Source organism: Uranotaenia lowii, chromosome 2 (assembly GCF_029784155.1).
Source record: "Uranotaenia lowii strain MFRU-FL chromosome 2, ASM2978415v1, whole genome shotgun sequence".
NCBI classification, from domain to species: Eukaryota; Metazoa; Arthropoda; class Insecta; order Diptera; family Culicidae; genus Uranotaenia; species Uranotaenia lowii.
In genome coordinates, this window is record NC_073692.1 from 355,466,282 (window position 1) to 355,491,450 (window position 25,169).

Sequence of the window (25,169 nt, forward strand, 5' to 3'; positions counted from 1 at the left end):
AGACGAGTGTGATTTCAAATACTCTGAATCATGTATGTATCTAAAAAAAATCCACATGAGGTGTTTGGCAGGGAACTCCACGCTTCATTCCTTCCCTTGTTCCCGTTTGCTTTGCGGTATTTACCACATGGTTGGTCCGGCCGTTATAATCTTAGCAATGTTTTTGTAACAGAGATTCTGTTGAAAAGAAAAATCGAGGACGTAAGTTTTTTTTTTCGACAGAATGTTCACTTTCTGAAAAAGAAGAAAAAGAAAGAATCCCAAATTAGCATCTATCTATCCAAAATGATCAATTCTATATCTCGGTTTTTAAGAGTTTTTAACATGTTTTACAAAAATTAAATATGAATAACAGAAGTTATATTTCCTTTTTTTTTCAGCGAACCTCAACACGGCATCTTTGTCCCGTTCAAGAAGGTCGTCATGGCATGGAACTCCTAAGTAGCATCCTAGAGGGGGTGGGGAGCGGCAGGACACACTCCTTTCCCAATCTCCAACCTGCTCGAGCGTTATTCAACCCGAGCGAGTCACATGGCGGATACTGCGACTGAACCGGAACGACAAACAACAAACTTTAGGTACAGTTAGATCCGTCGGCGGCGAGGTGCACTAAAACTGTGAAAGGAAAGTTATTCGGAAACTGTGGAAGGAAAAGGAAGGCTTTAAATTTTCAACTCAGTATTTGTTGCAGAAATAAAGTGGAACATTTGGAATGGAATATTCTAACCGATAAACAGGGAACAGGAACGTTAAATGGAGTTTTTTTTTCGGAATGGCTTATATTGTAGAATGGGACTGTTAAACTAAATTGTCTCTATAGGATTTACTCTTTGACTATCAATTGATGATGAAAATATACTCATGAATCTTTAAACGAGCAGCTTCAAGGATTGACTAAATAAACAGAAGTAGGGTTTCCAGATGCAAACAAAGCTTTAGAAAATACAACATCAAAATAATATAAAAACAATAGAGAACTATAACAGTGAATGAAAATTCTATATAATCATTATAAATACTTTCAACAGAAAACAATAAGCCTAACAGAGAAGTTTAAAAACAAAACTGAATCAACAGGAAAACCCCTTTGTAAATTGTTTGACGTTTTATTGCTAAGGCAGATGAAAATACAAAAAAAACTAGGAAGCGATCAGCCTAAATGTTAAATGTTGATAAATGTGATTAACGAGCTAGATTTTTCACTCTATTGAAAAAGAAAAATCGAAACTATAAGACGGATACACAACACGAAAATACCTACAACATTAAGTTTGACAGTAATCCAATTCAAAGGAAAGAAAATTTAGATAAATCATTGGGACGTTCTGATAGATGACAGATATTTTTGTATAACTGTTCAAATGATCCCGTTGAAGATTTTTTTAAATTTCAATTCGACAAATTGAAAATCAATAACTTGCTTTATAATTTTCGTCAAATTCAAACAATTTCCTTATCTGCGAATCTGGTCGACAACACCAAAAGTTTTGGAGAAGTTCTGACCAAATAACTAGATTTCTGTAGTCGACCATCAAATCTAAATTCCTTAATCTAAATGCTAGTCATTTCATCTAATGAGTGTGATATACCGGATATTTTCCACAGTTCAATCAGTTTTTCCTCCCCGAAAAAAGTAAATCACAAGCCTTAATTTTGCCTACCGTTGGAAAAAAAGTTATAAATTTAAAAATCAAACTGATAAAACCACAAAATATTATCTAGTCAAGAGTCAATCTAACGTACTGTAATATTGTTGTATTCTTGAATGTGTAACTGTATAGTTCTAAATTAAAAACAAAACCCAAGTGTTAAGATTGTACTATTGATTTATTTCTATGGATCGTTCTCTAAACTGAGAAACGAAAGAAGCTGTAAGAATCTTTAACATATATGTAGTTATTCACATAGCGAATCAAGTGTGTGTTGAATATTTTGTTCATAAGAAAAACGCAAATCAACTGCTATGGATTGAACTTTAGATAAGCAAATCGGGGTAGAAAATGACTGGAGAAAATGGTGAGGACAAACTTATTTCGGACGGAATAAACTACGTACATATATTGTATCAAAAAATAGAACAAATGTGTATTATTTTTATCATGATAAATGGTGAAGTTTTAAGGCGTCTATTTACAGAACAAAACAAAACAGAGAACATCACCCTTCGAATTGTCTTTGCATCAGTAACTGTATCTTCGATTATTACTACTGAAAGAAAAATTAAATGTCACGGATAGCGTTTTCAGGTTTCATGGAGCCCTGTATGTGGTTCTTGGCTTCAGAATCGGACTAAATGTGCCCTTTCTGGAAACATCTTCTAGTCGGCAACTTTATCCTTACATTTTTCGATTACGATAAAGGCTGAAGAGTTCGTTTTTGATTTGTTTTTGGGTTGGCTTTGTGCTTCTACCAGCTCTATAACACAAGAACTCTAATAATTCTACTACTGGCTAGTGGTTTTGGAACAAACTAAAACATTTTTTAAGTACTACGTTTCACTACACATACCGAACCGATTGCCTACACCTTTTGTAAAAATTGAAGAGAAAGGGAGAAGTAATACTAAAATTTACTACTTAAAAAAAGAAAGAAAAAACCAACAATGATTCATTCTAAACGATTTAATAAATACACTGGCATGTTTTGTGGTGACAGAGCTGCTAAATGTTGCTGATGCTATTACAGCTATCGATAGTTGAGCTTCTTGTGGAAAAATGCAAAAGTTGTCTAAAGAGTAAAATATTCTAACAATTCGAGCTAATATACCTTTAAAACAAACAAGTAGTCAAGAAAGAAAAGGCTAAAACAGTTCTTGCATTGTATCTCGATCGAAATACAATCTTATCCTGACTCCAAAAACATAAACTCCCTAACAGTTTAAAACAGTATCAAAGACAATCGTCTCAACATTCATATCCTCATCTTTCACTAACTATCTACTCTACCTTATGTCTTAGGTGTAGAAAAATATCGCGCATCTGTGCTGATTTTAAGCTTATCTTAGAAAAAAACTAATCGTCCTACGGAAGCATCTTAGTGTGATTAATTGTGTGCCGTCTTATATTTTCATGCCGGTGTCCAGATTGAGGGTCTGCTTCATCAGTTCATAGGTGCTGAAGGAGACGGCCACCATCGGAATCGCTCGCAGGTAGTTGATGGACATGCCCCGGTACAGGCCCTTGATGATGCCGTTCTCGTTGTAGATGATGGCCAGCGTTCGGAACATTCCCATGCTGCAAGGAAATACAAACATTGATTAGTAAGGAACTTGATAATTTTTATAGATTCAACAAACTGAGAACAACTATAAATGGATTTGTAGTTATTTAAAATAAATGCAACTTATAATAATAAAGAAATGAACGAGCTGAGAACTGAAAATCAGTATACTATAAAAATATAGAATATAATATAACTCACTATTTTGAAATATATTTACTTATCGTTTTACTTCAAGTTATAATTCCAGATGAAATATTTGTCTTGAACCAACTCTTGATTTAAGCTCAATCATTAGATCAGTAAAAATCTAATTAAAAAATCAGTATTTGTTGCTTCTTACCAGCCAAATGTCTCAGCATCCTATTCACACTTCAGACTCAATACAACTCTTCCCGTAGTGAGATCTTTATTAACTCTTTAAGAGAAACGACGATATCACTTCTACTTCAACCTTTTTTATTAGATTTATAATAAAATTCTGCGATTTTGGTCGTTATTAGAAGGGTTAAGCTAGGCATGTGACATTTTGGTAAGCCAATCATCAATGTAAGCCTGAAGCGCGAGATTTATCATGGTTTATTCTTCATTCACTAAGATAGATAACTCTACTGTAGGGTAAGTGTTCCTAATTTGGCATGTGTCCCTAATGTTAACATACCGTTCGATTTTGACTGTTTTTGACGATATTTTTCACTTATCACAATTGTAAAAAAAATTATAATGCAACGGATCATGTGAACTTTCATTTTACAAACAAATTAGTTTTCTAACTCACAGGGTTTTTCGTAAAATCCGGATTGTTTCAAAGTATGTTCAAATTGAATGGAGTTGTTAGCAAATTTCTTAAAAAACACCTATTAAGAAATGGAAGATAAAAGCTGAATTTGTCAACCGATTTTTTTGAAATTTTTTGTCGGATTGTTATTTATCATGATTTTAGTAATAAGTATGTTAGAACCATGATTTTTTAGTTTAAAAACTGAAAAAAGCTTATGTCCACAATTAGGAACACTATTTTCAATGTGTTCCTAATTATGACATAGTCAAAGTTTTCCAAACTATATCAAAGTCATAGAATGTATTTTAATTAAATTTGATTGATTGAATTGTGTTTTAACTTAATTTTCAACGATCTGTTAAAATAAACTGTTTTGAGTTAATAAAACATGATATATTTTTTTTAACTTCAGTGTATCTCATAGCTAAAAATGTTGTAAAGAACGCACCCTACGCGACAGAAAAGGAAACCATCAAGTTACAGAGAGTTTCTCAACAAGAACAGAATCGAAAGGAAAAATTGAAAAAAAAATCTAAATAAAATACGTTGTATATTGTCACATGGGGATCATGCAACACATTTCAACTTCAATGACTTCTTCAACCCTAATGTCCACAGATAATCATACCGCCTGTACATCAAAAGTTTAAGGTTAAAGGGACATCTATTTAACGTAGGCAGAAAAATAATTGGTTTCCCCAATTATTTTTAAATGTACAAAACATACGATTTTGACCCTACTAAGAAAAAGGGGTAAGTTGCAAAAACCTTTGTTTTTATTGAAAAATCAAATGACAAAGTGTGAAAAGTTATGATTTTTTTTTATTTATTTGTGATTTTTTTGCGCATAAAGCACGATCTGCAGTTATTTTTGATTCTGTTAGAATTAAAATTGATACTTATTATTTCGGTCAAAGATTTTTAAAAAAGAAAGCATAAGCGTGCTGTAAACAGTAAGGGATAAAAACTACTATAAAAAAATTAAAACCATATTCCAGCATATGGAAACAAGATTTAAACTTTGAATCATTGATTTGCATGTGGATGCATTTTAGCGCAGACTGGTAACTGAATTCTGAAAATATTTAATTAAAAAATTAAATGATTGTCCGAAAAACATTTATACACCAACAGTGTTGATATAGGATAATAAAATCAATATAAAGTTTGTAGGTGATATCATTAAGCCAATCCGTCGTACTGTGTAAAGTATTTTACGGCATTAAAAAATGTAAAAATTTTGATTTTTCAAATTTTCTATGAGAATGAAAAATTTAAAAAAAAAGTATCTCACGATGTGAGAAACTATGGCATCATCATTTTGTTATAAAAAAATGTGATTTTAATATACTTAAATGTAAGTTAAATAAGTGTTGTGGTATACAAATGTTGCATCTTACAATGCTGTTGCATGATGTTCTGTTTGACTGTATCTTATTTGTATTCAATACAATGAGTTTTCTTCTTTTTGAAATATAATATATGTATCCATTGGAAAAGGTAAAGTTTAAATTTTAATAAGCTAAACATCTACTACTTTCTTCAAAACTAGTGTGAAGGAATATTGTGTAGGATTTAAATAATCCTATTTATCTATTCATATTCAAAAAACGTTGTAAAATTTATAAAAAGGTGAGTTTTGAGATTTTTCTCATTAAAGTATTAAAAAAACAGACCCATATGAAAAATGAGGAACAAATAGTTTAATATTGGGTACGCGGATACATTTTTCCTCGTATGTTAACATTAGGAACAATTATTGCCAAATTAGGAACATCGACACACTTTATAAAACATGATATTTCTCGTCAATTTAAGCTTTGAATGATTATTTCAAACCAAAACAGAGTTCAGAGAAGAATTTGGAATGTAGTTACCAAAAAATTGTAAATCTAAGAATTAAAGATTCAGCATGCAAATATCAAAGCTGAAAACCTCTGACATAATATAGCGAAATTAGGCGCATTTACCCTACCATAGATGTGTCGTTTTGTAACTCTTTTGGAATTTCAAAAACGCTGTAGCCTTAAAGGTTTCTTTTTTGGCCTAAACGAACGACAAAATTTTTGCAGCTATTTATAATGGGATTTAGCTACCCGGCTTTTGATTTGAAATTTGGTATGGAAAAATGCGAAAATTTGTTTGGAAAATGTATTTTTTGGATTTTCCTGAATATTTTTTTCTCACGCAATGCATATGAAATTCCAATATATAGAACTGACCTGAAAAAATCTCTGACTACAAGTTTGCTGAAGACGGCAAAGCGGTAGGAGTAGCGAGAAAATAGTTAGGGTGATTTGCCAACCGTTGTCCGCTTACCCATTGTTGCACAGAATGACTTAAATTGTCAATATTTCAGCTGTTTTTTAACTTTTCCCAAAAATAATACTGAATCATGTTAATTGGAATGTTTACAGATGAATTGAGACCTTTTTACGATATTTTCTGCTGTTAAATATGCATCTAACGACAGTTTGAATTTTTCTGGTTTTTTTTTTCGTGATTTTGTACTAATTGTTAAACAAAACCTTAAGATTCCTTCTACGGCAAATAAGGTTTTACGGAAGAACGAATCATTTTTCGTATCGATTTTCTACACGAAACATTTGTTGGACAATTTTAACATCATGATTTTGGAAAAAAAAATTACGATCCATACACAACCAGAGAAAATATCGGATCGTGCAACATTTGGTGCACTCAATCTCCTCCTGCCTCATTGTCCCCTGCAAGATTTGTAGGGAATTTTCCAATTTATTTATTTCTATTCCTACAAAAACTTTGTTTGGTTGATTTTACTGCCAAAAATAGCTATAATTTTTTTTGGCAAATTCAGGACGCAATGAATTTAGTCCTGAATTAGCGCAATGTGTTTTGATTAGTACCGGAAATGAAAATTTTCATTCTAAAATCACCAGAGATGTACTAAAAGTTAAAAAAAAATATTTTTTTTTAATTTTTGAAATATTTTTTAGGTTTTGCAATATATTTCATGTGAACAAAACCCAATCCTAACTAGTATCCCAGAAATGATAGTCGATGTCATACAAAAAATTCAAAATCCATCTATATATATAAAAAGCAATTATCTGTATGTTTGTTTGTTTGTTTGTTTGTTTGTTTGTCCTCTATAGACTCAGCCGTCTTAAGAGCTAGAGATCTGAAATTTGGCATGGATGCTCATTAGGACCAGGAATGATGAAAAATGTTATTAGATTTTTGGACGACCCCTTCTGAAGGGGGTCGTCCATACAAGACAAATATTGTTTTCACGTTACTGACGTTATTTTCCGTCGGATTGTGATGAAAATTTGCACATGAGTGTTTTGAGAGACGAGCAATCGATTACAGTTATCAAATTTAGGGTCAGGGGTCGGCCAAAGGGGTCGTCCATATCAACTGATTAATGTTTTGGCGATATTGGCGTTATTATACACCGGATTGTGATGAAAATTTGCACATGGGTGTTTTGAGAGACGAACGATCAGTTACAGTTACCAAATTTAGAGTCAGGGGTCGGCCAAAGGGGTCGTCCATATCCACTGATTAATGTTTTTGCGATATTGGCGTTGAGGGACCAGCAATCGATTTCAAGTTTCGAATTGCGGATCAGAAGTTGGCTGAAGGAGTCGTCCATACCCAACTTTAATGTTTTTGTGATTTTGACGTTATTCTACATTGGATTGTGATGAAAATTTCCGCATAGTAGTTTTGAGGGACGTTCTTTTGCTTTCAGGTTTTAAATCTTGACTCGGGGGTCGGCAAAAGGGTTATTATCTGTTCACTGATTTTACGATATTCTCTTGATTGGGCATAGGATTGTAATGAAAATTGACACATGGGAGGTTTACAGAAAAGATAATTGATTTCAGGTGTCAAGTTTTGATTCGTGGTCAAAAAAAGGCTGTCCATGTTAGTTGCTCACTGTTTTCGTGATCATGCATCGGATTGAGATGAAAATGTTCAGATGAGGATTATAAACTATGAGCAATTGACTCCAGGTAGCATGTTCCGTGTCAAGGGTCGGCGAAAGGGGCGTCTACATTCACTGTTCACTGTTTTCAAGTTCCTGACGTTATTTTACATATAAATTGAAAAGAAAATATGGCAAAAAGGAGTTTTGAGGAACGTAAAATTGGTTTCAATTATCGAATTTCGGGCCATGGGACAGAAAAAGAGGATTTTATTGAAAGTTCAGTGTTTTGTGCAATAATTTTGTTGGAGGCAGTTAATTGATACCAATTTAAGTGTGAAGGTCAAGCAAAAGAGTCGTACACATAAACAAATAGTACATGTTTCTGCCATAATGTCTAGATTTTGCAACCGATCGAGAAGAAAACACTCTAACATAAATTTTAATAAAAGCCAATCAACCGTTTAATTTGAATTTCAAGTAATAGTAACAGTAGCGACTTTAAAAACTGTTGAATTTTTTCCCCAAAATTGTCGAAAGAATGTTTCGAATTCATTTTCTTAACTCATTTTGACGTACCAATGATTTAATGCGAAACGAAGTTCGTACGGGATCAGCTAGTATATATATAGATGAAAGAAAGGTGGATAGACAGGCATCAGTGCGCCAATAGAAGAAAGCTTGATAGGTGTTGAAATTTTAGGCTAGAGGGCATTTTGATAGAAAGCTCTTATGAATTGTAACGCCTTTGCTCTGCACTAGCTAACTATGCATGAGAAACTGGGAAACAGAATTCCCATGTATAGCAAGCCCAGTGGTTTGAGAGCGTGCTTTTACACACACTTTACTGGTTGAAATCTGATAGCTTTCAGTAAATTCGAAAAACGTTGCTACAAATTTTTGAACTGCTACGCAAAAAGTGTATCAATCGAAAAAGCAGATTCTAATGAATCTCAAGGTATAAAAAAGTTACCAATTTGAGTTAAAATTTTAGAGAGATCACGATGACGAAATTCTGCAAGCCCACCAATAGGAGGGGGAGTTCGAAAAAAGCTAAAAAAAGACGTGAGATACATTAAAATATACTGAATAACTGGGATCTTCGAGAAACCAAGTATGTTCTATGACAATAATAATCAAAGTTACTAAAATCGGAATTTAGAAAATCGATTCATTAGTAAACGAGATACAGCGATGCAAAGACAACACCGGGTATCTTTATTGAAGTAAGATTTTTTTTCTAGCGAAAGTTCCGGGATAGCAACCAAAACTTCCTTTAGACTCCCAAATATTTATACTTATTTATTTATTTATTTATTTATTTATTTCACCAAACATCGTAGGCTACATATATATTCTTAAAACTAGTAGTACAATCTTAATATTACTTTAAATACTACAATATTAGGTTCTTAAGTGCCTGTCGCCGTAAAAAGCACTTTTTAGCTGCTGTTTAGACATAGTAAAATCTATGTTCTGGTAGTTTTTATTATAACTCTGCATAAGACAATTGATTGGACTATTTTTACCATAATCAGTTCGAGCAGAGGTTAAAATAAACAGATTTCTGGTTCTCAACTGGCGACTCGGACAATAAAAGTTTAACTGATTTAGTAGATAAGTAGATTGAACACGCTGATTAATTATGTCGTTTACAAAGGAGATTGCAGCAAATTCTCTTCTAACACTTAATGGTTCAATATTTATTAGTAAACAGCGTGATTCGTAGCTTGGTAATTGGCTCTGAGACCATCCTAGATTTCGTAAAGCAAATAGAACAAATTGTTTCTGAATGGATTCTAAACGGTTTTTATGAGAAATTTGAAAGGGGGACCACACAACGCTGCAGTATTCAAGTATGGATCGGACATAAGCTGTGTACAATGTTTTTAATGTATATGGGTCTTGAAAATTATAACTAAAACGTTTTATAAAGCCAAGCATACTATTTGATTTTTGAATTACTGAGTTATAGTGATCTACAAAAATAAGTTTTGAGTCCAATATAATACCTAGATCTCTTATCTTATTGATTCTCTCCACAGGCTCATTTCCTAATGTGACAATTTCATATGACGGATGTTTTTTCCTTGTAAATACAATATGTGAACATTTTTTCACGTTTAGTTCAAGAAGACTTTTACTGCACCATTTGTTAAAAATATTTATTTCATTTTGAAACACCCTGAAATCTTCTTCGTTGTTGACTATCATATAAAGCTTCATATCGTCTGCGTATATAAGCACGTTTAGCTGGTTCAGTAAATAAGTAATGTCATTGACGTATAAGATAAATAATAAGGGACCGAGATGGGAGCCTTGAGGCACACCAGATGTAACGGAGATGCTTTTCGAAAGTGAACCATTGAATCTAACAATTTGTGTACGGTTTGTCAAATACGACTCAATCCATTTCAGCAGTTGTGTACTGAATCCGTTTTTATGTAGTTTAAAAATTAACAAAGGGATGTTGATTCTATCAAAAGCTTTACTGAAGTCCGTGTATAGAGCCTGAACGGAATTTCCTTGATCCATAGAGTGGATATTATAAGAAACGAATTCAAGTAAATTAGTCGCTGTAGATCGTCCTTTAACAAATCCATGTTGCTTTTCAGTTATGAGTGTTTTTATTTGATTATATATTTTTTGATTCACTATTGCTTCAAAAAGTTTCGGTATGCACGAAAAGATTGCTATACCCCGGTAATTTTTAATGTCAGACTTTTTCCCCGACTTGAAAATAGGTACAAGAAAAGATTCTTTCCATACTTGAGGAAAAACACCGGATTTCAACGATGAGTTGAACAATAGAAACAAGGGCATACTTAGTTCATTTACAAGATTTTTTAAAAGTAATGGAGGAATTCCATCAGGCCCGGGCCCTTTGGAGCTATCCAGGGAGCAAATTGATTTGTGTATTTCCTCAAGAGTGATTGAATCTACCACAGTCAATGATGCTGAGTCGGAAAAATAATCGAAAAACGCAGTGTCGCGATCGGCTTCCGAAAAACTGGTGTAAACGCTTTGGAAGAAATTGGCAAACAAATTACATATTTCATGGGAATTATTACCGTTAGCGCTGTCCAAGTGCATACGAGATGGAAAATTATTACTTTTCAATTTGGAACTTACATACTTGAAGAAGCTTCTTGGGTTAGATTTAATGTTTTCCTCTGTTTTCCTATTATATTCTTCGAAGGAGGTATTAATGCATATGGCTAGTTGGTTGCATGCTTCTTGATATTCTAAACTATTAGCTAGCGATGGTGTCTTTTTCCAGTTTTTATGCGCTTTCTGCTTTTTATTTCTAAGATGCTTTAGCTCTTTTGAAAACCATGGCGGATTTCTGTTATTATTCGTTCGTCGCTTTATTTTTATTGGGATATATTTACTCAAGATATTACCAAGAATGTTATAAAAAATAGCTACCTGATTGACAGTTTGGTTTTCGCTTTGAAATGATGATTGCCAATTAACTGATTGTAATTTAGTTTTAATCATTGTGTAATTTGCATGGAAAAAGTCAAGGGTCTCCTCATATTCGTATTCTGGTATTCCTTTGTTGTCAGAACATATAATTGAAAATTCGATAGCTGTATGAAATATCTCATTTTTCCAAATTGGATTAGTAGCTTCCAAAATACAAAAGTCATCAGTCAAGTTTGAAAACAGTAAATCGAGATAGCGATTGCAGGCATTTTTCACATGATTTATTTGATTAAGACATAAAGGTAGCAAGATTGTCGAAAAAGAATTGTAATGTTTCATTATCTCCAAAAATCGGTAAAAGGATTGCTTCATTATCTTCATCGGGTAAAAATTGTAGATTCGATTGATTAAAATCGCCATACAGGTGAATTTTGAATTCGGGTTGGAAGCTTTTGAATAGTTCTGTTATGCTCAGTAGAAACTTTTGGAAATAATCTTTACTGGCATATTCTGGAGGAAAGTAGATCGATCCAAAAATATGAGTTTCCTTGAAGATTTGAGCTTTTGCCCACACCTGCTCAAATTATTTGTGCTTAGTTATTTCAATGAGCTCAGAATCGAAAGCAGAGCTTATTGCTACTACAACGCCTCCGCCTGATTTCTTGTCGGACAAATTGAAATTTCGGTCATCTCTGTAGACATTGTAACGCGATCCAAAAATTTCCTCGCTTTTTATACTATCATCCCAGCTTGTTTCGGTTCCTAAAATGATAGTATAATTACTTGCTACTAAATTTTTATGAATTGTGTTTAGTTTAGATGCGCTTCGCATTCTGTTAAAGTTTTGGCAATATGCCACAATTTCTTTATTATTGATAACTGGGTGATCGCACGAACGAATGGTAACATGATCCGCTTGGTTTATAAATACAGAGGAGCTAGTGCTTACATAGGCACGCGTCGGTTCGGCAGAAAAAATGGGTTGTTATACATTACCGGGTTGAAATATAATGCCGATGGGTCGTGGTGACAGCACGGTGTAACTAGAGGTGCGGTGAATGGCTGATTGAAGGTAGCGTATGGATGAGCAGGTGGCACTGTCGTCTTCGTGTTACTGTTCTGGTATGTTGATGAGTTCGGAAGGTGTGGAGAAACCGGGGGTGGCGCAGGAATATTTGAAGGCCTTTTTCGATGCCTTAGCACGTTTGGTGAAGCAGAACTAGGACCGGGGTTCAATGTTTCTCCCCGTTGGAAGTTGATGAAGGTCGGGATCTTCGCTTTCGGAGTTGATTTTCTATTAAAAGCGACTTTTGCGGCAGCCAGTAGCTCTTTGTCAGTAGTGGCTCTTGCTTTTGATGAATTTTTTACGGGGGATTGTTTTCGTGACTGCTTCTGTTGTTTTCTTGATAGGAACATTTCTTTTTGTCTTTGTTGATGCTGCTGTTTTTTATGCTGTTTTCGCCTGGCTTTTTCCGCGGCCTTGACTTGAGCCGCACGCTTCCGTTTCCTCTCGTCGTATTCTTCCCAGTACTGTTGAGGTTTCCAAAGCATTTTGTTTCCGATTCGTCTCCAGCCGCTAGACGAAGTAGGTGGATTTACCCTTGACGACGAAGCAATTTCCTCGGCTAGAGTTGGTCCTGAGTCGTGTTGATGATCGGCCGGTTTGGCTTTCACAGCGTCGTGAATGGACCGTAATTCATCAATAAGGTCCTCGTTTACACCAGGATTCCTCACTGTAGCTCTTAACGCGTTCAGTTCCACCGCGATTGACTGGAGCGTAGGAGTGAGCTCCTGTTCAAAATTTATATAGCAGCTACGGTGTTGTTCCCCGATTTCCAGTCTTAGACTATCAAGATCCGCTTGAATGTCTATTGGTGATTGACTGGCTGCTAATATTGTTGATACTGCCTGGCTGAAGTCAGATTTCAACGAACGACTATCCTCGTTGCAGGACTGGACAATTTCATTTATTGTCGCCGTGTTGGACAGTTCCAATTTTTTAAGCGATGACAGCTCTTTTTTCAGACCGTTTATTTGATTTGAGAGCGTATCTATACCCTCAATCAAGGTCTCCAGGCATGAAAATTTCACTAATTGTGAACTAATTCTCTCCTGGGAGCTGTTTTGGAGTTTAAGTTGCTCCATCATTTCATTCTGTCGAGACATTAATCTCGACAGATCTATCTGGTCCTTAATTGAATGCTGACAGTCATAGCAGACTGGCAGCATAAATCGCCTTATAGACTCCTCGCAATTCCGCTGCACTCCGATACAGGCGGCGTGGAATCTTCGATGACAGGGACCCGTACACGTCCAAAGGTGGACGCCATCGATAACATCGCAGGTTGGAATTTGACACTTTGGCATTTTTTTTCCTCGTACAGTTAACACGGCACAAAAAAAGTAATTAAACAAACGTTGGCACTTTGATATACGCGGCGGCTTTAGGGAACACTAATTAATTTGAATTGACGGCGGTGCGCGAAAATACGTCTGTACTGTACGACGACTGAATTTGGATGCGGATCCATGGATAGATTTATTCTTCACGATTGCAAGTATTATAAAATCAGCGCAATATTCATATGAAACCTATCAGAAGTTAGAAACATTATAAAAGGAGCTCTTTTTTGAGTCCTTTTTCATTCTGAATCAGCTACTCGTAATCTGGAAAAACATTTTGACTTCAAATCGAATGTATTGAGTTCGTCTTAGTACACCTTTGTACCTGAAAATTATCACATTTTGAAAGGTGATGAAAAGTATTAGATAAACATAGCAAAATCCAAAGATAAAAGATCCGTTGACTATTTTATGCCATATTAGTTCTCATACCACAGTTTGTAAGTATCAGACAAAGAGAATTCTTAAAGTGTGTCTACTACCAAAGAGTCATTGCATTCTTTAAAGCGCAATGTTCTAGTTTTTAGATAAATACTATACAGTATTTTAAGTCATTAGTTATTAAAGAAATATTAGTAAATTCGTGCTAACCAATAATCACGATCCATTTAGAAGAAAAATATATCTTTCTGGACTCAATCTGGGATTCATTATACCCATAACATATATTTTGGAAACTTTTTCTTAAAAAAAAATATGACATATTATTTTTTTATTTTTTTTTTTTTGTAGCGGCCCACCACACTCCCCCACACCAAGAGGCTCAATTGAGCCCCCTGGTAATGGACGCTACTGTTCTCAGCACGTCTGGCAGCAAAACAAAGAAATTTCAACGCGAACAAAATTTTAATCATGCTGAGAACACAAAAGTTTATTATTTACTGCGAGGAAATGTATGCTATAATTAAACAATATTACGATAAGGATCTCAATGGAAGAAAATTTCCTTTAAAGAGATCCATTTCTTTTTTTTTTAATAATGTTAACTAATCAAATATTATGCTACATTTACTTAAGTTTACTTATTAATAGTTAAAAGTACGACAAAAGAAAACTACGATGCTACAAAAACAAACAAAATTTGATTTAAAAAAAACTGGTTGTTGATCGACTTTTTTAACGATTCAATTTTTCTTTTAATAACTGTACTACTTTGACTTTAAACATGGAACGGTTGTTGATGGTCTTTATTTCAGTAGGTAAAGCGTTGTATATTGTAGGTCCTATAAAAGAAATTCTTTTTTGCCCTAAAGATGTCATGGATCGGCATCGTTGCAAGTAATTATTTTGACGGGTATTGTGGGTTCTTAATCCCGTAGTAAAATTAAGGTTTTGGTTATTGCTACTCGAGTGTATATTATCATGAACATATATAACGGTTTGCAAATTACAGAGTTCGGTTATTGGAAAAATGTTGTGCGTTCCCAGAGAGTATAGCTGTTGGGTAGGAAAAAGCAGGGGTAGTCTGAAGATGTTTTTCAAACATCTATTCTGTAGGGTCTGAAGTTTTTGAAGATGTGACAAGGAGGCTCTTCCCCATATCAAAATAAGATAGTTTAGATGAGACTGAATAAATGCATAGTAAAACTTTAAAAGAACATGTTGGGGTACTAAGTTTCTTAATTTCCACAAAACACCGCAAAGAGGAGAAATTTTTTTTACTAGGTTCTCTGTGTGACAACTCCAAGAAAGTGTTTCATCCAAGAAAATTCCTAGGTACTTGAAGTAATGAACTCTCTCAATAACAATTCCATCCATAATTGGGTCATTATTTGACAGTATTTTTTTAATGTGAAGAACGAAACAACATATATTTGGTTTTTGTATAGTTTAGAGAAAGCAAGTTGCATTTAAAATATTTTGATAGTAACTTCAAATCATTTTCAATTTGTTGAGTTATAACATTCGTTGATGCAGCTGAATAAAAAATATTGGAATAAATATTTATATTACAATTTTTTCATGTGGGAAACATTTAAAAGTGACAAAAAAAAATCTTCAAATCACATTTTGTTAAATTTTTCAAACAAAGTTCAATAACGCCAAAAAATTTTTTTTTTAAATTTATTGAGATAGCAGCATTGTTGATACAGGTCGGACTCGATTATCTGGAGACTCGATTATCCGGGATTCGATTATCCAGAATTTTAGACTCGATTATCCGGAGTTTTTTTTTAAATTTTTTTTTTTTAATTTTTATTTTGCTTTTTTAAATAATTTAGTACTATAATTCACAAAATAATATTTGTATCAGCTTTGGACGGAGTTAGGGGGGTCAGGGGCTAGTATAGTAGTAGTACTTTATATTAAAACTCGGTTATCCACAGTGTATTGTTCAAGATCAAACTCATTAACTCTATAATACATAATATAAATATGTGGTCAAGCAAAAACGTAGCTAGGAACAGTAGGGGTAAGAATATGAGTTGTCAATGTGTTTAACCCTCTACATCCCATGGTAGCACAAGTGATCCACAACATTTGCGGCTTTATCAAGTTTGTAAATCTACTATGATGCAGTCAATAATAGTATAAACTTCCTTGTGTACTCATTGTGCTTGTCTATAAGCCTTCTTGAAATTTAGATATAGTAACTATTGAAAAACAATCTAGCAACTATTGAAACCCTAAAAAACTTTTTTCAACGAGTTACAACTTTTGAGGCCATGGGGAACAACTTTTGTTCAAGCTCTTTCCTTACAAAAGCTTTTTTGTTGTTCAAATATTTAAAAAAAATCGTGGGAAGTAACGGGTTAATTATTTATTATCTAGTTTAATTAATTATCGATTGTCTTCGGTTGAAAATGAGTGGATTTTGAAATGTATCTTAATTTATTTACAAAGTATGATCAAATGTACAAACGTGAAAGTAGTAAGAAAAAGAGGGACTTAAGCTAGGGTGTCATTTCAGTATGTTCCCCTTTTAATATTCTTTTTTGTTACATTCTCATTTTGGTTAAATAAAACTCATATTTCTTGTCAGGAAACTTCTCGTTTATTTAAGCTTATAAACAAATTCATTCATTGAATAACCAAGCATGAGAACGAAAATCACTTCCGAGATGTGTCAGGTCAAGGTAAAGTGAAACCAGTTATTGTTTAATATTACATATTTGTTTTTTTTTTTCTTATCACGACTTTACCCCTTTTTCCTATAAAAATGATTTCTGGCTATACGCCACTGCATTTAACAAAAATTATGCACAAAAAAATTACAAATTAACGTCCTCAGACTGAAAAAAAAAAAACATTTTTCTATGATTCGATTATCCGAAAGATTCGATTATCCGGAGTGAAAAAAAAAATCGATATTCCGGATAATCGAGTCCTAACTGTACTTGAATAAATCAAGTATACCCAAGGATCAAGTATCCTCATTCTCCCCAACATGTCGAACTCCATCAGTCAACTGCTGGATCTTCGATACACTCCATGTATATCTTGCATGAGTTTTTTGCCCAATATTGATCTCTCTGTTGTTCTCTCCATCGACTCGGGATTTCAGCCGAGCGGTCGATAGCGTCGACTACGACCTAATTTCTAATATTGAGAAACTAGAATAAATTTCCTATGCAATGAATTGAAAACTATCGAAATCGGTAAACATTTGCAATCAGGTGAGCATTCGGGAACTCTCGGGTCATATTAAACCGAACATCCTAATTACGGAAATAGGCAGCACTTTCGGTGGTCACAGGAAGTTGTCAGGTATTGTGTATTCCCCTGAAAGGTTTTTAAAATCAAATTTTTGCGATTTTTTTATTTTCGAAGACTTATGATGATTAGGAAGAGTGTTTCGGGTCGTATTGACCCAAACAGCTTCGGAAGGTTAACACAATCTATGTATTTATCTTACCTTCCTAAACATACAGTTTTTGTGTTTTTAGTCTTAAAAGTTTTCAAAAGTGTTAGTAACTCAGCTAAAAAATTTTAGTAACAAAAAAGTTAGAAACTACTCTGTTAATTCAAGCTGGAAAATTAATAACCTATTCAAATACTTTAATACACAATTCTACTCAACACAATCAGCCAACAGACTGTAGAAAAATAAAGAAAAAAAAAACTAAAGTCAAACGCCAGTTTAATGTGGCTTCAAACAGCAGCAATACCCACCTCCTAAATACCAGTTGCCACACATTTCGATAGACCATACAGTTTTTCGAATACGATGAAGCCATACACGATGTGTTGTTGTTGATTTCGATTCAGTTTTATGCAGATGACAGATGGATAGTACAGAGAGAGTGAGTGAACAGCAAGTAAAGTTAGACCGCATAATCCATCCACCGAGCGAAGTTAATCCATCGTCGTCCGTCACCGAAATCATTGCAGAAATCCATCGACCATCGGCAAATGACGTTTTGATTTTTTTTTATTGTTGGGTTTTGGGTTTTGTTTTGTTTTGTACGATTCCAGTTCGTTGATGTCATTATTTCACAGAGGATGGGATGGGATACGATGATTGGTGTTTAATTGGAGAAAAAGCATTTAGCAGATATCGTTTATCGGGTTAGTGGGTAATTAGCGACGTTATTGGGGCATGAATCGATTAAATAGTTAGTAAGTAGTCGCCAGAAGAGGAGGGAAGGTTGAGGAAAAGGGTGAGTGTTAGTTTTTGTTTTGCGTTTTATGCAGTGGTTTGAAGTAACCGATTAATTATAGAGAGAAAGGTGGGTTGGGACAGAGGAGTTTTGTGGAGGAAAGTAAAATACACCAGTTTAGCACATGTTAAGTTGTTCATTTTAGCGGTTTCAACGTCGAAGAAGTACCCGTTTTTGTTGTTGTTGTTGTTGTTAAATCGATTCCATCACCAGTTAGATACGCACCATAGTTGAAAAAGTTTGGAAAAGAGAGGAAGAAAATTAGTTATTTGTTTTGATTAACACAATTACAATTATTTCTTAATTATAACACTTCTTATACAGCTATTAGACATACCTCAATAATAACATTTTATTCAATAAACAAAAGAAACCAAGTACGACATGTGATCGTGGCAACTTCACTCAGAAATAGTAGATCGGACGCATTTAGTCTACAGCAATGAAGAACTCTTTGTATCAGTAATCAGTAATCATGTACAAATATATTGAATATTTTGATTAGAGATTTCAAAGGTCCCTACTGCTCCTAAGGGCGTTAAGAGTCTACAAGAATATACAGTATTTAAGTGAAGTAAGGATGCAATGATTCATCTTCATAATCAATTGATTTCTTTAACTGAATAACTATTAGGTCTGAGCGCTAAAAACTTCCAGCTTTAAGGAACAAACTATTTTTATATTTTTGGATTTTTTCACAGAGCAGAATTATAAGTTGAAGGCTGCGATTTCAACACATTGATAGCCGTGTACGATTTAAATGGGGATTAGACAATTCAACGTGCTTTTTTTGGAAAATGTTTAAACCAAGTCCAAAGCATGAAACTTTTAAGTAATTAAATCTGAAGTTCTTAATTTTGTTGAGTTATTGGTTGTCATCACTGTCTTCAATTCTCCCATCCATTTATGAGAAAACTAAAACCGTTTAGTACTGCAAATTGAAAAAAAATGTTTCTAAGAATGATCACTTTTCACGAGCCTTTGTTTAGTTTGTTTTGCCTAGTGTTTTCAAAATGACAAACGTTGCCTTAGAAATTTATTCTATTTTATTTGTTGCCAAATACAACTATTATTCTATTTTATTTTTATTCATTTTGATTAATATTCTGCATATCCTCAATTCCTGCATATCCTGAATCTGATCTCTACAATTTTTCTCACTTCTTTTCTCAATAGAATCTTTCTTGGACTGGCATTTGCTTTTCTCTATTACAAAATTTTATTTTTAAAATATCATTCATCTCAATTCTACATTCCATTCTTAGCCAAACCTTTTCAAATCTTACCATATTATTTATTTTTCGCATATTCTTCATCCAATGCGAAAATATTCCTAGCAACAGCCTTCCCAAACTGTGCTTATCTTGATGCTCTGTCTCTGTTAACAGCCAGATAATCCGAAAGTATTCTTAGAAACAGCCTTCCCAACCAGAAGGCCAAATAAAAAAAAAAGAATCAGAAGAAGCTCCCTTAAAAATCTGCGCTTCCTAAGCCAATTATGTCTTTTTCCACTGGAAGGCCAAATCATTGCAAACAATCAGCAGCAACAGTCCTAAAAATCTGCGCTTTCTGAAAAAACGTCATTTTTCCACCGGAAGGCCATATCAAAGTAAACAATCAGCAGCAACAGTTTAAAAAATCTGCGCTTTTTAAGCCAACGTCATTTTTCCACCGGGAAGCCAAATAAAAAAAAACGATCACAACAACAGCCTTCAAAATCAGCGCTTCTTAAGCTAATTCTGTCTTTTTCCACTGGATGGTCAAATCATAGCAAGCAATCAGCAGCAACAGTCCTGAAAAATCTGCGCTTTCTAAGGGAAAACCGTCTTTTTCCCACAGGAAGGCCAAATAAAAACAAACCATCACCAGCAATAGTCTTAAAAATCTGTGCTTCCTAAGCCCATTCCATCTTTTTCTACCCGAAGGCCAAATCAAAACAAACGATCAGCAGCAGCCCTAAAAATCTGCGCTTCCCAAGCCAATCAATATTTTCCACCGGAAGGCCAAATCAAAACAAAAAATAATAGCGGCAGCCTTGACAATCTGTCCTTTTGAATCTCTCCATCTTGCAAATCTTTGCTAATTATACCAACTAGGCATTGCCATGATTTTACGATTCTTATGAACCTCAACTCAGAGATTCACTCAGACACGTCTATCACTCTCAGATCAATAACTGACATTGTTTTGTTTGTTTTGCCTAGTGTTACCAAACAAACGTAGCTTTTCCAACCGGAAAGCCAAAACAAACAATCAGCAGCAACAGTCTTTAAAATCTGCGCGTCTTAAGCCAATTCCGTCAAATCAACACGAACAATCATAGCGGCAGCCTTAACAACCTGCGCGTTGCCGAACACAACTATTATTTTATTTTATTTTTAGTAATTTTGATTTATTTTCTGCACATCCCCCATCTTATCTCTACAATCCTTCTCACCTCTATTCTCAATAAAAGTTTATAGTTACTGACTTTTGTTTGCTCTATACAAGATTTTATTTTTCAAATATCCTTCATCTCACTTCCACATTCCATTGTCAGCGCCAAAGCTGTTCAAATTTTAAAAGTTTATTTATTTTCTGCATATCTTTTATCCAATCCGGAAATATTCTTAGCAACAGCCTTCACAATATGCGTTTTGTCTGTCTTTGTTTACCAGAACCGGAACAATCCTAAAACATTCTTAGCAACAGCTTTATCAAACTTTGCTTATCTTGACGCTCTGTCTCTGTTAACCAGAGTCGGAATAATCCGAAAGTATCTATTTGCGATTTCTTAGCCAATTCCGTCTTTTTTCACTGGAAAAAATCATAGCAAACAATCAGCAGGTACAGTCTTTAAAATATTCGCTTCCCAAGCCAATTCCGTCTTTTTCTACCGGAAGGCCAAATCAAAACAAATAATCATAGCGGCAGCTTTAACAATCTGCGTTTTTCCAGCCTCTCCATCTTATTCACCGGAGCCGGAACCATTTCTAAACAATCCGAGCATCTGCCTTGCAAGTCTGTGCTCAAGAAATTTATTTTATTTTATTTATCTGTAGTTTTTTCGAATACAACTATTATTTTATTTTATTTTTATTAGTTTTGATTTATTTTCTGGATATCCTTCATCTCATCTCTTCAATGTGTTTTTTTGGAAACTTCAAAAAACTATTAGCTGAACTTACAACATCTAAGAAAAACTTATCATAGAACAGTGTGAAACTTGACAGCGAAGCAAAAGTATAAGCAATTGAAAACCTTCAGAGTGAGTCTTTAACCATAATACGCTGTTGAGTGTCAATATGACACATTTGCAAGTTTGGCAGCTTGTAACTTTATTCGGGTGCATCCAAATAAAAAATATTCGTCGGGGACCGTCAATGAATTCTCAAAATCATTAATTTTGCATCATTACTTTTTATATAGACGCACTCTGAAAGCCCAGGAAAAAAAAACTCCCTAATCAGACCTTGAGTGTAAATTTGACACTCCTCGCTTAAAACCAATATATCTATCTTGTTTCTAGACCGATTTTTACAAAATTCATAGTTTTGGAAATGAAATGAAATCGCGGGAAGCAGCGAACTCACTTCCAACTTTGACCAGCTGCCATTTCTGTTTGGGTTGATATTTTTCACGAAATCTTCAAGAAATCTAACTTAATTATCCAACTAACACTCCACAAAATTTGAAGACTGTACTATGAGTGGAAAAAAATACAGCTATTCTCGTGAAAAAGGGAAATTTGAGAATGCTTCACAAAATTAGCATTGATGTAAAAATGTTGATCTAATACTGGGTAAAGTTTCATCAAAATCGATAGACGCGATCAAAAATGGGACCGATTTGAAAATGGAGTTCATTATTCCGGATGTTTGTATGGAAGATATCGTAGGTAATAATTTTTTTTTTTTGATTTTTCTTTCACAATTTCGAAATTTAACACTTAAATTATAGTAAATTTATAGAAACTTCATTCCTGCTTTGATGGGAAACAGAAAATATCCAATTAAGAAGAGATTCTTACGAAAGAGCAAGTATAATATTCGCTTCAAGTTTATATGTATAAAATTCGAATATCAATTTATTTGCATAGACACGAATACCATAACGCTAGTAAAGTGTCAAAAATAAAACCAAAAAAAAAAATTATTTGCAGGTCTGATTTTCTTATTTTGAGCTCCGTTAAAAAATTTCTCTTTCCAAAGAAATCAGAATAAAAGTTTTTATCAATCATCAACATGTTTGGTGTAAATTAATGTTTTTGTAAAAAAAAAATCTCAAAAAACATGGATTACGATATCTTTCATACAAACATTCGTCTGATAAAGAATGAAATCGCTTCTTGGGCGAAAAAAAAACTCGTTTTCAAACCGGTCCCATTTTCGATCGCGTCAATTGGTTTAGATGAAACTCTGCCAGGTACTAGATCAAACATTTGGACAAATTTCAAGTATTTTCAATGAAAGTTGTCAACAAAAATAAAGCTAATTTTGTGAAGCAATCTCAAATTTCCCTTTTTTACGAGAATAGCTGTAACTGTAACTCATATATGTTTTTCAGACATTATTCATCTACAACATTTCAGTTTTCCACTATGCAAAGTCTTAGAAAAAAAAATCCGGAAAAACATGCATCGAAAAAAAGACTGTACGCTACGAAATGCTCAAGAGAAATTTTACTTAATGTTCAAGATTTCTGAAGTTAGAAGCTATACGTTGCACACAAGGGTAATTTTTTGAATTTTTTTAGATTATGACCACAAAAAACGTATAATAGTGGTGTAAAAAAATTGTTTAAGTCATACCAGATAAATTTTGGAAAGAGGATTGAAAATTTGACGTAATTTGGCACAATTTTGCATCATAAGATTTTCAAAATACGAAAAACAGAATTTCGACGAATTTCCAAAGGTAGTTTTTTTTCGAATTTTTTGTCAATTTACAATTTCTCAGATTTTCTTGAACTTAAATTCAATTATGCACTGGATTGTGAATATATTTATGCAAGATTTTCGCAATGAATTTATATTTATCAGAAAGGGAATTTCATACCGAATTTAGTGGTATTGCAGCGCTACTGGAATAACACTACTTAGAAAATCTGAGAAATTTCAAATTGACAAAATGTTAAAAAATCAGCAAACTTTGAAAATTCGTCAAAAATTCTGTGTTTCAAAAAATGCAAAAATGTGGCAAATTACGTCAACTTTTCAATCCTCTTTTCAAAATTTATCTGATGTGGCTTGAACAATTTTGACGATTCATTGATTGAAAAGTGCAGTTTTTACAAAACTTTTTTACATTTTTTGTGGTTATGATCTTTAAAAAATTATCCTTATGTGCAATTTATAGGTTATAACTTCAGATATCTTGAACACTAAGTGAAATTTTTTCAAGCATTCTGTAGCTGATCTACAGTCTCTTTACCGAAGCATGTTTGTTGATATTTTTCTTGGACTTTGAATAACGGAAAACTGAAGGGTTGTAACTAAATTTTGTCTGAAAAATATATTTGTATTACATTAAGAGGTTTGCAAAACTATAAATTTTGTAAAAATCGGTTGGGAAACAAGAGTGATACAGTGAGCGAAATAAGAATAGTACCACTATGAGTTTTGCTTGTAAACATATGACTGATTGAAAATCATCTAAAAAATTTTCAACAGTTTGTTTTAAACTGTTCAACGAATAAATCAATCATAAGTTTACTTTTTTTTGGATAAAACAATATGCGTTGAGGACTAAAAATACGAAAAAAGGGTAGCATGACTAAGGTTTTTTTACAAAAATCATCTTAGAGTTTACTTCTTTTAAGTTATGCACTTTTACAAAGTAAATTTTTAGAAATAAGAAATGCTTCTAAAACTATTTGAATAGATATCTGCATTTTTTGGGCGTTTTCTAGTGTTACAAAGGGTTCAAAAGAGATTTTTAAGAAATTTTCCTCCAGCGCTTAGGAGTTTGACTTTTGAGTTTTAATACTTTATTGAACTGCTTAATTTCTTCATAAACACAACGTACAATGATAAAACATAGATTCTAGGCTGAATTTGAATCCAAAAAACCGGCTTTTTAGTCAAAAATAAATATTTTTTTAATCAGTGTGTTTTTGGTTATGATTTTGGTTAAGAAATAAGTACATGGTACCACGTGAACGTCTTGGAAATTCTAAGATCACTAATTCAAAAAACCCTTTTTTTCATATTTCTGGTCCTAAACGCCAACTACTACATCCAAAAAAAGTAAACCTTTGATTGATTTATTCGTTGAATAGTTTATAACAGACAATAGAAGAACATTTTGAAGATTTTCAATCATTCATATTTTTTTAAGCCAAACACATAGTGGTACTAATCTTATTTCGCTCACTGTATATTAGTTTTAGTCAGTAGTGTCAGTAGTGTCAAATTGACACTCCTGGGACTGTAACGGGTAAAAATTTCAGAGACAGTGAGAGTTAACAAGTTTTCAGCGGAAATGTTTTTAGAAATTTCTAAGTGAATAAAACTTTTATACATCGTTCTACGGGGAGATCATCCATCTTGAACAGTGGGATAATCTTCAAAAAGGGTCGTACGCATATGTTTGCAAGCGCTTAAGATACTGGATTTCAATAAGATAATAGGTACATGAAAAGATAAAAAAAATAAATTTAGTTCACAGTAAATAATCCCAATCAAAATTTATAAAAACTAACAAAACTTATAAAGCTTACAAAGCGTACATGGCCAAACATGGGCCAAATTTTTATAATGATGAAAACAAGGCATCAAACGACTTATTTTGGTTTATATCTTATGTGAACCCGAGCAAAACCCAGCTAGATCTTAATAAATCTT

At 33.5% G+C, this 25,169-nt stretch overlaps 2 protein-coding genes across 9 annotated transcripts in view; one reads left to right on the plus strand and one right to left on the minus strand.

The window, feature by feature from the left end:
- The window catches only part of LOC129750160 (uncharacterized), a 183,309-nt gene extending 181,241 nt beyond the window's left edge, over positions 1–2,068 (plus strand). The window contains exon 7 of the mRNA XM_055745406.1: positions 381–2,068. Within this exon, the coding sequence (XP_055601381.1) occupies positions 381–441 (61 nt within the window). The 3' untranslated portion in view covers positions 442–2,068. The remainder of the gene's footprint in view (positions 1–380) is intronic.
- Positions 1,780–25,169, minus strand: part of LOC129750161 (solute carrier family 25 member 16-like) — a 67,745-nt gene continuing 44,355 nt past the window's right edge. For 5 of the 8 annotated variants that reach the window (XM_055745410.1, XM_055745411.1, XM_055745409.1 and 2 more), the window contains exon 7: positions 1,781–3,235. In XM_055745410.1, the coding sequence (XP_055601385.1) occupies positions 3,059–3,235 (177 nt within the window). In that variant the 3' untranslated portion in view covers positions 1,781–3,058. Of the gene's footprint in view, positions 3,236–25,169 lie in introns of all 8 variants that reach the window. The other 3 variants (XM_055745414.1, XM_055745413.1, XM_055745415.1) reach the window with 2 other exon arrangements.